Source organism: Cryptosporidium ryanae (genome assembly GCF_009792415.1).
Source record: "Cryptosporidium ryanae isolate 45019 chromosome Unknown contig_43, whole genome shotgun sequence".
Classification (NCBI taxonomy): Eukaryota; Apicomplexa; class Conoidasida; order Eucoccidiorida; family Cryptosporidiidae; genus Cryptosporidium; species Cryptosporidium ryanae.
This window is the reverse complement of record NW_027125526.1, coordinates 200,981-214,621: the sequence shown is the minus strand read 5'-3', so window position 1 is coordinate 214,621 and position 13,641 is coordinate 200,981. Positions and strand designations below refer to the sequence as shown.

Sequence of the window (13,641 nt, the reverse complement as noted above, 5' to 3'; positions counted from 1 at the left end):
AAGTACATTTTCGTACTTTCACCCTGTACAGAGCATTTTTAATTTATTTAAAACAATTTTATTTGCATATATACACATGTGGATGGTTTAAAGCATTAACTGGGTTTCTTCATAAATTAAAGGATTTTCAGTTACAAATAAATAGGAAACGGTAATCTACCTTTATTAAAATGTTTGCAAGGAAAAAATATTTATTGGCGTTGTATAATTATTTTTTGGTGCTCAATTTATTTGACTGAAAATAAAACCTTAAAAGGTTAGATGGGTAGTAACTGTTGACATTGAATATAAATATTATTGAGATGATAGTTTATACTTGGAGTTATGATGTTTACTATTTATTGGAAATATGAATACTGAACACAAGCTTGCAGTTTTTATTCCAACAATAAATAGTTTTTGGGGTCATTATCATTTAATCTTGGGAATTATTTCACTTATAAAATTATTTTTCAACAACGAAGTTTTAAATATATATCTTGTTATTTATGGGGAAAAAGTGCTTGCATGGAAGAAATACTATATATGGTCTTTTTGCAGATATTGATGAAAATCTTGCATATGGATAAAAGTAATATTTGGCATTGCTTTATCTATTTTTGTTTTCACTGTTTCTAAAATGACTAAATAGAAGCGATTTTATATTTTTAAACGACTACTTTGGAACATTCATATTGCTTTATGGAATCCACTCCATGATATTAGCCAACAAAGCAAATTTCTTATTCAGATTTTTATTTGCAATTATATTACAGTGCTTCAGGAAAATAAAATTATTGACTCTAATAAGATTCAAACTGTTGAATTCATGCTTTACTGAACTAATATAACACAAAATTGCAAGTACAAACTAAATAACGAAATTAGGTATCATGGAAACTGTCTCGCCTACTAATTTTTGGGTGCGACTCAAATATATATTTACTCGTATTAATAAAGTTAGTTAAATGCGATGTACTAAATAGATATGATTTTTCTGCATTTACACCTAAAGTTATTGGTATCTATTCTCTTAAAAAGGAAAGAAAAATATACAGGTTTTTTTTCAGTGAACTTGCTTATTTTATTGACTAGTGTGGTTGTTTAAAAGTTATCAATTTATATTATAAATTCTGTAATGGTTTTTTTTTTCCGAATATTTTTGGAGTTTGTACTATAATGAATGTATTAGTGCGGACGGTGTTTTCAGGAGAATTTCATTTTTTCCACTTATTATCATCACTATAGTACCTAATTATGCACATCTGTATAATTGGTTTGGCTTTCTCTTATTTTGCTATACAGTAAAAAAGGATTCATCAATTTTTGGCAAATAGATTTAAAACAAAGTAGTGTGAATTTTTACCATTTAAAGTTGTACCTTAATGTTTTCTGAGAAGCTAATTTTATTGTCTTTAAAATGGATACTTCGAGTGGCATCTTTCCTATTCCCAACTTGGCAAATGTAGATCCGGAGCACTCGTATTCTTTTATGTAACTTAGGAACTAAATTCACTATTGTTGTCTTGCTAATTTAAATTTTAGAATATCTTACATTCCACTTAGTTAAACAAAAACAATGACTGTATGAATTTAGTTAATAATTTATATATTACAGATGATAAATAATAGCTTCGCGCGAGGGAAGTGCATTTCACAACATTACGAGCAAAATTAAAGGTTACCTGGAGCAGTAGTGTGTAGTAATTCGAAACTTTAACATTTTTTCCGGGAAAAAATGTTTTAATTAAATGTTTGTATTTATTTATGTTTTTAATTGTCCTGTTATTGACTTTTTGCCCTCACATAAGTCAAATACTGGAGAATTTGTCCTTCCAGCTCAAGCAGAACTGCATTGGGTTTAGGAACTAACAAACACATAATGGCCTTAACTGCTATTTTTGATTCAAAGTATCTGATGTAGTCGAGGAGGAGTGTAAATTCCCCAAATTTGTATTTGTCTTCATCCTTGAATCAAAAACCCACCAATACTCATTTATTGTTTGACACTAATTCCACAACTTGAACTTGTGCACAAAACGCACCCACTAAACGATTTTTAAGAGTTTTTACTTATACCAAAGTGAAAACAAGAGGACAATTTAAGAGATATCAGATTTAGTTAAACACGAGATGACGAGAAAAGAAATAAAATACTATCTTAAAAAAATTTAAAATGAGCAGGATACGAATTAATAGTATATTAGATGATAAATCCAGTAATTTTTGTTATCATACTTGGACTACTTCATTACGCGTATTTACAGCCACTATTTCTGAATTTGGAAAAATACCTTGAAGTTTTTCCACAACCATCTTTACACTCTGTATTTCAGCGCTACTAAGCGAAATATTTTTAAGGGTAATGGTATAATTTCCTTGATTGTTTTTATTAATATAGACAGAAAACATGTCCAAGACGTCATTTAACTTCTTTTTTCTGATAACCGAGTCGAAACCCTCAATTTGTATAGCAACGTCGTGTCCAGCAAGATGAAATTCAATATAATTAGCGAGTATTTGATAATTAAAAGATTTGTAAAGGGTGAAAATGTACTCTGTATGAACGCTAATTCCATCTCTGTTGACGTCTTCAAGTCTCACAAAATGTGGTATAGAATCCCTTTTTGGTAGATTACGAATAGGAGGCACAGGACATTCAATTGAAGTACTCTCCACAACTATATCCTGAACGGCCGGATCGTGATTAATTAACACAATTGGTAATTCCGTTGAGAATTCGTAATACTCCTTAACAAATGCACAGGCATCCCAATATTGATAGGAATAATAGGAAAGCTCTAGTCTATCTTCTGCTCTAAACAACACAGACCCACCAAATCTCGAAATTACGTTTAATCCAATCATTTCCTCTGAAATAATTTCGTTCTCTTCAGCAATTACAGAAAAGTATTGATTCAAGTTCAAAGATTTTTGGTAATCAATTAGTTTTTCAAAAATGTTAGACTGTACATATCTAAATACATTAATAAAAGTGCACTCTTTCTCCGTATTTGATTCATTGAAACACAGTTTGTAAATGTAATAATGTTCAATGTCCTTTGTAATAATACTGACATTGTATCCTTTGTATATTTTCATTATATTGTGTATAAAACCCACATTTGGATTATCATATTTTTCTGTATATATCTTAATTACGTGCTCCCTTTCAACCAGCTCAATAGGTACACTTTTAATTAAATGAATCAATAATGATTTTCCATTTTGAGGTAAGTACCCTCTGTCCGTGTCAAGGTTAACAAAATCCCTCGTAAATATCATGTTTTCCCTCCCCAACAATAGTTCGTTTACATATTTTTCCAGAGAACTCAAAAAATTTGCTGAATTATACCTTATAACATAGTAAGAAATTCCATTCAAAGTGAAAATCTCAGAACCGGGTGTTATTTTCAGTCTTTGGTCAAATTCTGGACTGATTATTTTCAACCCAATTGAGCTCAATGATATTTCAGGAGTAAATTCAAGTATCGAGGGGTAAAGAGAATTCACAGAGGAATCCCTCATCGAGTTTTGGACTATATCCTTAATTTCTGAGATCTTTTCTGTAGCAGTTGGATCAGAAACAGGCAAAATATACGTGTATTTCAAATTGTTTATGTCTATCATGCATTCATACCCAATACTGAATATTTCTCTCAAAGCAGTCTGGGACGGCAAATTTCTGACTCTTAGATTTAAACTCGAATCAAGAGTTCTCAACAGTAATCTATAGCTAATAAGATCTTTCATTTTCAGGTTCTCAGTTATACTCAACACAACAGAGTTGTCGTAGTAGTTTCTTCTGGCTGAGCAATATAAAGGCATTGAACCAACAACATACTGATCTACTGCTTGCTTCATATCTATTTGAAATACCGGGACGTTTAGTACTTCTGTCTTCCTCGAAATTACATTTTCAAAAAAGTTTTTGTGACTGTACATCTTGAGGGAGGCAATTATATCTGTTGCTTTCTTTGAAATGTCTAAGTTGTTATCAACTAAAAACATTATCTTGTTCTTTGTTATATCATAGAACATGTTTGTGCTAGACTCCCTTTGAATCAATGAATTGAAAAACGCATTCATGTTGCTTATTTGTGCCTGATTAGCAACGTCTAACGAAGCAACGTAAAGAGTTCTTTTTAATTTCCCAGAAATTACTTCATTTATCAACTTGTTTCTCAGCAACATCATATAGGATACGTGACTGCTTTCTGTTACAACCCAAACATACTCTTTTGTTGGACTTGAGGGGGATTTAAAAGGTGCAATGTTATCAAGTACAGTTATGCAATTAAACACGCTCTCTTGAAACAAATCGCGAGACAATTTCTTCAGGTAATAAATATTCGAGTCCTCATTGTGATCTACCACAGCAAAAGAAAACAACAAAGGCGTCTCACCTCCAAAACCTGAATATTTTCCAATAGAGGCGACCTTGATCGGATTGCCTATTATATTTGTAGAATGAAGCAGCTTCACATAGTTTGATCTCCTTAAGAATGATCTTGAAACACTTGAATTCATTGGATCAAAGGACATGTACAAGTCCAAACAGTAATTTATTATATCCTTGAAGAAATTGAAATCTCTCTGTTTAATTGAGAACAAAAAAGTATCCAAGTTAACTACGTAGTCAATATTAAGTCCAGGGACAAGCAAAAAGTACTGATTAAGTTCCATTTCTAAATCTTCAATGTATACATTGCTATTTGCTAATGTATGATCTACTGCCAAATATGTTACTTGGACACTTTCCGTCAAGAAATCTATAACATGCCCTTCCATATCCAAAAACCCACCACTCTTAATTGAGGATCTAATCTTTAAGAAGTCGTCCAATGTCCTGCCCGGTGAATTTTGAATAATGCAATGAATAGTAACTACATTGTACTTCCCAACTGGAACATCTGTTGAACCGGTGCTAGTTTCCCTGTACAACTCTTCATCTAAATCAATGTAGGCTACCCTACAATTGGATTCTGATTCTTGAGGACGAATCCTGCTTTTCTTCACCATAATGCTTCCAGGATAGTTGCTTTTGTTCAACGAACTAACATAAACTCTCCCATTGTCTACTACCGGTTCCACTATTGTGTCAGTACCAAAAACTGAAGAATCAGTTGCACTTGTTAAAAATGAATTAATATGGACCATTGAATCACTACTAATTATAATTGAAACCAATTTGCCAACAGAATTTGAAAGGTCATACATTTTCGTAAATAATTTGGCGTACTCTGGTGTTATAAAGTCGTTAATCACATTTATACATTCAGAAATTTGATTCAATACATTATTACCAACAAATCCAGAATTAAACATTTCCTTAAGGGAAATAAAAAATTGTTCCACTGCAAGCTTAAGAACTTCTGAAACGTAAAATCCATAAACCTTGCCTTCAACTCTCGAATTGTACTCTTTGCTTTTTACCTTTAAAAAATTATCAAGAGATAATAAAAGTTGTTTATAAGAACTAAAGATTGAAAACAAGAAATGAAGTCTCTCTTTTACACTCTTTTTGTCAACCAGTATTGGAGTTAACCCCTTGATTTTAAAAAGCTTGTTGTCGTTTGTCATTATGGAATCATATATAAAAGCTACGCCCTTTTTTGATAACTTAGAATTCTTTATTCCAGCTTTACCAGAAGCTACCTGAGAAACTGGACCTGAAAAGTATAACCTTGCTAATTCGTTGTACTCTATGATGTTGTATATGATAGAAAATTGTTCTGTTATTTCCTTTAAATCAGAATTTGTATCGACTGAGTTTACTTCTTTTTCAAGGCGAACGCTGTTTTTAATATAGCTTAAGCTATCCAAATACGATATTGTTAGACCAATTAAACCAACCCCCAAGTCGACTTTCAGAGAATTTTCGTTCTCCACTTTTTCAACACACTTTCTGAGAGCCAAGTAATTATCAATATACTTTGTCAAATATGTTCCGCCGTATAAAAGAGTTGAAATCAATTTACCAAGTCCAACAGTGTCAAGTTTCACCAGGAAACTCAATCCTAAAATAGTACCAAGTGAATTAACATTACTTATAAATATATGATTCTTGTTGTTGTAGTGTGAAATGGATTCGGAAACTTTATGATCAATAAGTTTTATCGCATCCTTTATTTCACTACTAGTTATACCCTCGTAGTAATCCTTTAAAGCCTTGCATGAATATTCAAGAGTCTCATCCACATTTGAAATTAATGTTGAAATAAATTCTGTAATATCCTGATCTAATCTAAGAGCAGATGAATCTATCTTGTATTCCTCTTCAATCATCCTTATCAGTGAATATTCATTTATCTTTTCCTTTAAAAACTTAATTTGGTTTTCATCCTGAGGCCTTGAGGTTGTTAATATGTGGAAAATTGGAATAAAGTTTAGCAATCTAATGGCTTTATTTTCTGCCTCTATTACCTTGTTGTTAAGATCAATTGCGCTTTTCAGTACTTCATCTAACTCTTTCAATTTTTCAATGTAAACATACTGTTTGCTGAATATGGAAAGTGAAAATCTCAAGTCTTGGATCAAGAATACCCCTAGACTCTGCTCCGAACCTTCTTGTTTTATAGAACTAACTATTTTGTTCATATTATCCTGAGATATCTGCAGCACCTCAGAAACGAAAGCAACAATATTGTTAATTTCGTCCGCTTCAATTGACGAATTTAACACAGCCGCTAACACCTCATTGCCAGAACCATTTGTCTTGTATTCTCTGAACAATTCGTATTTTTGTTGTTTTTTAATGCCTTCAACAAACTGACTATTCAATGATTTAATAAATATACTGCCCTTTTCTATTTTAGATACTAACTTTTGCCTAATAAATTCAATTTCTTTCAACAATTTCTCTATATTTCTTTTGCAAATACTAAAAGCTAAATTACTATCACCGGCCATTGTGTTCAATAACTTGCCGAAAATAGAGCCATCAGATGGATTTTGTGTAACTTCTGTATTCAGGGACTCGAATAAATCAGAAATCTCAAACACATTTGACCTTTTGATGCACTCAAGCAAGGAATTCCCAGTATCAATACTGAAATCGCCAATATAATACGAAGATAAATAGTCCTTATCATCTGCAATTGTAGCATACAAGGCCTTATTTTCACCCCTAAACATATTATCTAATTTAGAAGTGTCTGAACTATCCAATAGATTTACTATGGTCTTAACTATTAATAAATTCTGTTCCAAAGCCAAAAACTTTGCTTCATATAAATTTTTGCAAAACAATTCACTACCAGATTGACCAGTATATTCCAAAATACTTTTACGCGTCTCAATTACATTAGTTATCAACGTATCCAAATTGGAATCTATTGCTCTTAAATAGTTGCGATGGGTCATATATTTATCATCCAAAAGATTCGCTATCTCTATTTGATTTAAAATATCTATATAAAAGTCAGTAACTGAATAGGCATTCCTAATACGATCTATTCTTAAAAAAAAATCTCTTAAGAATTCCAAGGTAATTGAACCTATAACTTTGAGAGATATTATAACTTTTAAAGCATTTAATGTATACTCCTCAGAAATTTGGGTAAATCTATCATTAATATTTACTCCGCTTATTTCACAAATTAATGGACTGGTGTCGAAACCCTGATTTTCTAAAAAGTATGCACCATAGTTTCTAACTGATTCCGCTCTAACTTCTATTTTATGAGGAACTGATTCAACCCCATCAATGTATGCTTTTATACTATCTGCTAAGGTACCCACGTGTCTCTGGAGATTAGTCTCTGATGACGAACATCCTGATATGACAAAAAGGAATATCACTGAATGAGTAATTATCAGTAATCTGTGCAAAATACCCATCTCTAATAAACTAATTTATACCTTATTCCTGCCTTTTTGAGAAGAAAAAAACCTTTACCTTTTGAAGTGAGTATGTGTATTTTCAAAATTTTGTCATATAACTTTACAAAATGTTAACTATTAAATTCAAAAACACAAAGTCTACTTTGAAGCAAAAAAACCTATCAACCGGCCTACCTAAAAGGAAGATCCTACAAGGATACATGTAAAATTGCTCCCCACACGGTAGCCGCGTACAATCATGATTTGCATAGACAATGTTAAATTACACTAAGGGAAAATAAACAGAACATACCCAGGGTGCTCAAGCAAGTTTATTGTTTCCTAACATATCAAACCACGTTCTATTGAACCAACTGTGGTTTATGAAGACGATACTAACTTCTCAAAAGACTTATCCTCTAACTTCCTCAAGGTGTCGTCACACCCACCAATAAATTTGCCAGATACAAATACCTTGGGGACAGTCCTAGTCCCAGAAATCTCATTACAATATGCCTGAACTTCAGCAGCATCTTGCCTCAAATCAATTTGTTCGACATTCGGGGAGTACCCTGCTCTTCTTAGTGCTTCTACAACTCTTATGCAATAGGGACAAGTTGTCTTTGAGATAACACAAACTAGCCCAGAACTGATAAACTTATCAACAAACTCCCTTGCCAAACTCATTTCTTATATTTAAGTATTTGTTTATATACCTGATGATTCTCGTTCTTGTATGGTTTATATCTTCTGTGGCAAAAGGGGATTTCATTCCGCCAAAAAATCAACTATTGGGCCCCGCTAATGTTACAGTTAATCAAAAGAGTGTACGTTTAGGAAAAAACGACGCTTAAATAATCACTTTCTGTGACTTCTTCTCTTGTTCTTTCTAGAATTTTTGGAGCGGTTTGTGCTACTCCCTGAACTTCCACCCAAAGAACTTCTTGCGGTGTTTACATGAGTTGCCGTTTCGTTCTTTTCTGTTACCGATCTGCTTCCGTGTGAAACAAGTCTCACAGCCAATTCATCCTCACAATCCTCATTTCCTTCCTCAATAATGCATTCTAGCTCTCCCTTCACGTCAATCTCCTCCAAATCCCCATTTTCGCTATTCTCCGAGTCAGAAATTGCCTTTTTCAGCGATAATTAAAGAGTAAACAAAAACAAATCACACAATCATAACTTACATAGTCGTCAAATAATGTTCTCAAATGATATGTTGATGGGAACTTAGTAATCAGTCTTGTATCTTGTCTAAAGGCGTTATGTAAATTCAATTACTATATTTTGCCGTAAACGCACCTCTCTTCGTTCATGTCAACATTCTGACAGCACAAACAACTAAAAAATTTAAACATGTTTTCTACAAAAAAATACACCAATGAACTTTATTTTAAATTCTTACTTAAGTGACTATTTTCTTATTCTCTTACCTTCCGCATGATATCGTAGTAGACGAGACGTGACAAAGTATCATAAATCTATTAAGTATCAGGATATGGGTGACAAATATCTAAAACTTATGAGTGCTTTGTTCTTTTTGAATCTACTAGTACTCATTTTACACATATTTCTTTTTTGCGATTCTCTTATTTTATAACTACTACATTGAACATCTGTTCAATTTTGTTTATTAATAATAGACGGTCTTTCCTTAACTGTTGTCTGAAATCTGTAGTGATCAATTCGTGCACAACGATTAATTTAATCCAGTTATTTCCAGTTATCCTCGACGTTTGATTGTTGCCCTGAAAAAGTTGTGTTTTGTGAAATAATGTGTTTAAATTGTAAATTATTAATATGGCCGAGAACATTAAACCGAATTTTAATGTTAATGTGCAGCAGTTTACATGTAATACTCAATATAAATGTTATTTAAGTTCAAAAAAGAGCCAAAATTTACAGTACCGAATCACATGTCGAACGATGTATGTTAATTCAAGCATGAAACACAGATTTACTCAGTTATTTAGTTGATATTAACTATATGATAATGTTTGTACTTCTATTCTAACAAGATGTACTGACTTAAGCTATAAAACTGATCAGAATATAGGAGTTTTTAATAAGTTATTTTACTGCTATAAACATTGAATCCAAGGTGTATTGTAAAGCACTAAAGACAAATATTGCTTACTCTTTAAAAGATTTAAATTTGATCTATTATCAACTACCCTTTAACTCTAAACGAGTGTTTTTTAACGACACCAATAACATATTAGTCACATACCTTGATCACTTATTACAAATCGAAGATAAATGAACAATGATACATTTGTGGATACTAGAAACCCAAATATCCAAAAAAACATTCTTTAATCATCAAAAATGCCATAATATCGATAATTAGATCATCCATTTAGCTGCCTTTAACGTCATTTTATTGATCATTTTCTATATTTTCTTTATCATTTAATTCAATGTTATTTGCTGAACCTTCTTGTCCTTCTATTTCGTCAACAACCTCCTCAGTAAGCCTTTTGATCTCTCTGTTATTCTTTTTTAGCATGTGTTTAAGATATCTTCTCCTTAATGGATTTCTAGTTTTAGAGAGTTCTTCATCAAACTTTTCACTATCATCGAGCAACTTTTTCAATCTACTTGACCTGCTTTTCTTTCTAATACCAAAAATATTTCTAAGCACATCAATAAATGTTCGTTTTTTTGTCTTTCTCCTCAACTTCTCCCCCTGCTGAATATCTTCCAAATTATTGTCCTTCTGACCTCTCTCCTCATCTTCCGTAACAATAGTTTCAATCTCCTCGCCTTCATTTTCCTCTAACCCATCCGCAACCTCTATTCCATCCTCAGTTTCAGATTCTCCAACATTTGTTCCCTCTAGTGCATCCACATCTTCTCCCGAGCCGCTCTCTTCCAATAACTCATCTGCAGATTCTGCACCATCTTCAGTTTCATCTTTATCACCCAGTTCACCTTTTTCCTCTGGAACTTTTTCGCCAAATTTATCATAATCGGTGACTGGTTTTTCATGTGTCTCTAGAAGAACAGGCAAGTATGGCGGAATACCACCTTCTCCTGGCAAAGCTTGTGGCGAATAATCCATTGGAAGTTCTTCATCTAATACTTCCAATTTCTTCTCTTCTTCTTCAGATTTCTTTATTTTATTAATGGCTTTTTTGATCTTCTGTTCATTCAAATAACATCTTAGTTTCAAAAATGGATTTTTCGTTTTTCGTCTTTTATTAATATTATCCTCCAACTCTAGCAAAAGTTCCTCCAAAGTTTTCTCATGTTTTTCTTTCTTAGACTTTATTAGTGATTTTAAGTTAAGTCTACCTGAACCTTGTTTCAATTTAAGAAACTTTCTCATTCGAGATCCTAAACCACGACCTTTGCCTGAATTTTTTTCAAGATCCTCCGAGTGAATTTCACCAAATCCAAGTGCAACTATAAGTAATATAACCAGCAATAAACGAAAACCTCTCATTTTCTGATAAAATTACTTATTATTTAAAATATGTATGTAAAAATAATTTGACTATCTAACAGCTAAATTGTACCACTAAACATGCTAAAAAAAAATAACCGCCAACACAGATCTAAAAATGCATGCTATATTTTGTAATAACTTAACTGATTTAGTGATCTCGTAATGCTGTTTATGCGTTTTTTATAGTTTTGGTTTAAATATAAATATGTTAAATAAGTTAACGCTGTTTAGCTTTCTAGTTTGTCACGCATAGTTTCGATGTTTGCTTCTCTTCTTAATTTGCTACACTGAACCCTGGCAATTAACATAAAAGCAATAGAAGGAGTAGAAACATTGGGCCATACGTATTGCAACACTCCCTTGCAAGGAGATATCAGTAATTCTTCCACGTAATCTTTTTCATCGCCCTCTGAAAATTTTATTTTTGCAAAGACCTTTGTTAACGGTTTAAATTATTTTTCTTATAAGTATAAAAACGACAAAGTATCACTTTTAAACTCACCTCTCCCTTCTCAATTGTGACTACTGGATAGATTACTATTTCAAATTGGGACAACCTTTTTGCAAAGAATATTGCCTGAGAAAGCCCCTCTGAGTATTGGAGTAATAGTGGCAGCACGTTGCTACTAAGAGTGGAGAATGAAAGAACCCCTTTACGTTTGAATTTTTGTTAGTTCGACACTAAATTAGCCAAGCAGCTTACACACTTTAACTTACATGAAAGGGCGGTCATTGTCATTTCTGACCCACTTTTCGGATTGTAGAAAACTTATTTCAAATTGCAAGTAATATTGAAAATCATCCAAACATACTTAACTTACATAGACAATATAGACTGCCGCATTCATCCTTTTTCAAAAATGGATATATCTCTTGCAACCTTTTCTCCACTAATTCTGAGTCCAGATTACTTAAACTTAGTCTTGAAATATAACCGTAGTATACAAATGGGAATATTCTAAGTGCATAAGTCACCTTTAGTGTGGAGCATAATTAAGATTAAATATGCTTATTTAAATGAATAACTTACATTGTTAAATTCAACAGGTCTAAGTAAAGCATCAGTTTTACCTGACTGATAAAATGACCGAAAGTTATTCATTAAAACTCAAATCAATTGGCCTATCACATCTTACATTCTCGCTTTTCTTTCTTAGAACACAACCATGTTGCGATATTTTCGCAAAAAAAACAATAAAAACAAATATATTTTCAAGTCTCATATTTGGGGAAAAAAATATATTGTGATCAAAAATTACTCCCCACACAGTGGATATAAATATGGTACTTTATACTGTGTGTGGTGATACCCTTAAAAATAAGATAGAAAAGAGGAAGAAAGATTTTGCGTGTTTGAATCATGATTGTCTTTAATTTAAAAAAAAAGTATGTGCATTCTTTTAAGGTGGATTAAGAGCGCTAAAACAGTACAACTATTTTTACCTTAAATTGAAGTCAATTTTATAGTTTATTTTATTGCTACTGTCGTTAATTTGCTAACTTATTAAATCCATATGACTTCCATTATCAATATAAAAGTTTAGAAAGTATTTGTGGCCAAAACTAGCATTTATTTTACATTATAGAAAAAATGTGTGATTACAGTATTTTATTATCGCAGATGGAGGATACTATTGAGAATAATAATTTTAATGAATATGCATTTGGAGCTACAACTCAAAACTCTGCTAATTTACTTGATGATAATTTTATTCGCATTGTAGCAATCAAGAAGATGTTGCATTGTCTATCAACAATATCGGATGATGGAAAAAGTTCATCTTCATTTGAAAATGAATACAGTTCTCGCGTGAAAATACTCATGTTGAAATTGGAGAAAAAATTGCTTATTGAGTCGAAGGTTGGTGATCAGGAATCTCAAGAGTTAAACAAATCTGAAGACATTAACGTGGAGGCAGATTGTGAGAATCTCAATAGGGATTTTAAAAGTCTCGAGAATAAGGAATTGAAAATGAACCAAATTGTGAATTCAAATGAGGGATACAATTCAACAATTAAAAACAGAGATCACAACATTGATGATGATATTAATGACCAATTTAAATTCACTGAGGATATTAACGAAGAATTAAAGGGTGATTTGGTTTCATTAGCTGAAGAGATGAAAAAATCCGCACTCAGATTTAGTGAACTAATGAAAAATGAAAAAGAGGTAAGTGTCATTTCAATTAGTACATTTTCCCAAAAATTTACTTTTTTTTTGTTCTAAAATTTAGATACTATCAGAGTTGGAAAACATGTACCCAAGAAACATTGAAAAAACAGCTAAATCTACACATGAAATGAAGAAATACACGAAAACCATGAGAATATCGTTGTTAAAGACTATAATAATGGTTACAATAAGTATAATTTTATTTATTTCA

General features: G+C 32.0%; 6 protein-coding genes across 6 annotated transcripts; 1 reads left to right on the top strand and 5 right to left on the bottom strand.

The window, feature by feature from the left end:
* Positions 1–2,211: 2,211 nt before the first annotated feature.
* On the bottom strand, positions 2,212–7,821 carry FG386_002457 (uncharacterized protein; the record flags this gene model as incomplete). Its single annotated transcript, XM_067341819.1, has 1 exon — positions 2,212–7,821. One exon carries the CDS (start codon positions 7,819–7,821, stop codon positions 2,212–2,214), a length of 5,610 nt encoding a protein of 1,869 aa, XP_067197927.1.
* A 363-nt stretch (positions 7,822–8,184) lies between these two features.
* On the bottom strand, positions 8,185–8,490 carry FG386_002456 (glutaredoxin related protein; the record flags this gene model as incomplete). The annotated part of the gene is made up of 1 exon (XM_067341818.1): positions 8,185–8,490. One exon carries the CDS (start codon positions 8,488–8,490, stop codon positions 8,185–8,187), a length of 306 nt encoding a protein of 101 aa, XP_067197926.1.
* A 171-nt stretch (positions 8,491–8,661) lies between these two features.
* FG386_002454 (uncharacterized protein) lies at positions 8,662–9,119 on the bottom strand (the record flags this gene model as incomplete). The annotated part of the gene is made up of 3 exons (XM_067341816.1): positions 8,662–8,934; positions 8,991–9,057; positions 9,106–9,119. 3 exons carry the CDS (start codon positions 9,117–9,119, stop codon positions 8,662–8,664), a joined length of 354 nt encoding a protein of 117 aa, XP_067197924.1.
* Positions 9,120–10,183: 1,064 nt separating this feature from the next.
* Positions 10,184–11,251, bottom strand: FG386_002453 (uncharacterized protein; the record flags this gene model as incomplete). Its single annotated transcript, XM_067341815.1, has 1 exon — positions 10,184–11,251. The coding sequence occupies one exon, from the start codon at positions 11,249–11,251 to the stop codon at positions 10,184–10,186; it is 1,068 nt and encodes a 355-aa protein (XP_067197923.1).
* Positions 11,252–11,481: 230 nt separating this feature from the next.
* On the bottom strand, positions 11,482–12,477 carry FG386_002452 (uncharacterized protein; the record flags this gene model as incomplete). Its single annotated transcript, XM_067341814.1, has 6 exons — positions 11,482–11,688; positions 11,757–11,776; positions 11,972–12,022; positions 12,076–12,229; positions 12,285–12,329; positions 12,391–12,477. 6 exons carry the CDS (start codon positions 12,475–12,477, stop codon positions 11,482–11,484), a joined length of 564 nt encoding a protein of 187 aa, XP_067197922.1.
* A 368-nt stretch (positions 12,478–12,845) lies between these two features.
* Positions 12,846–13,484, top strand: FG386_002451 (uncharacterized protein; the record flags this gene model as incomplete). The annotated part of the gene is made up of 1 exon (XM_067341813.1): positions 12,846–13,484. One exon carries the CDS (start codon positions 12,846–12,848, stop codon positions 13,482–13,484), a length of 639 nt encoding a protein of 212 aa, XP_067197921.1.
* Positions 13,485–13,641: the final 157 nt, after the last annotated feature.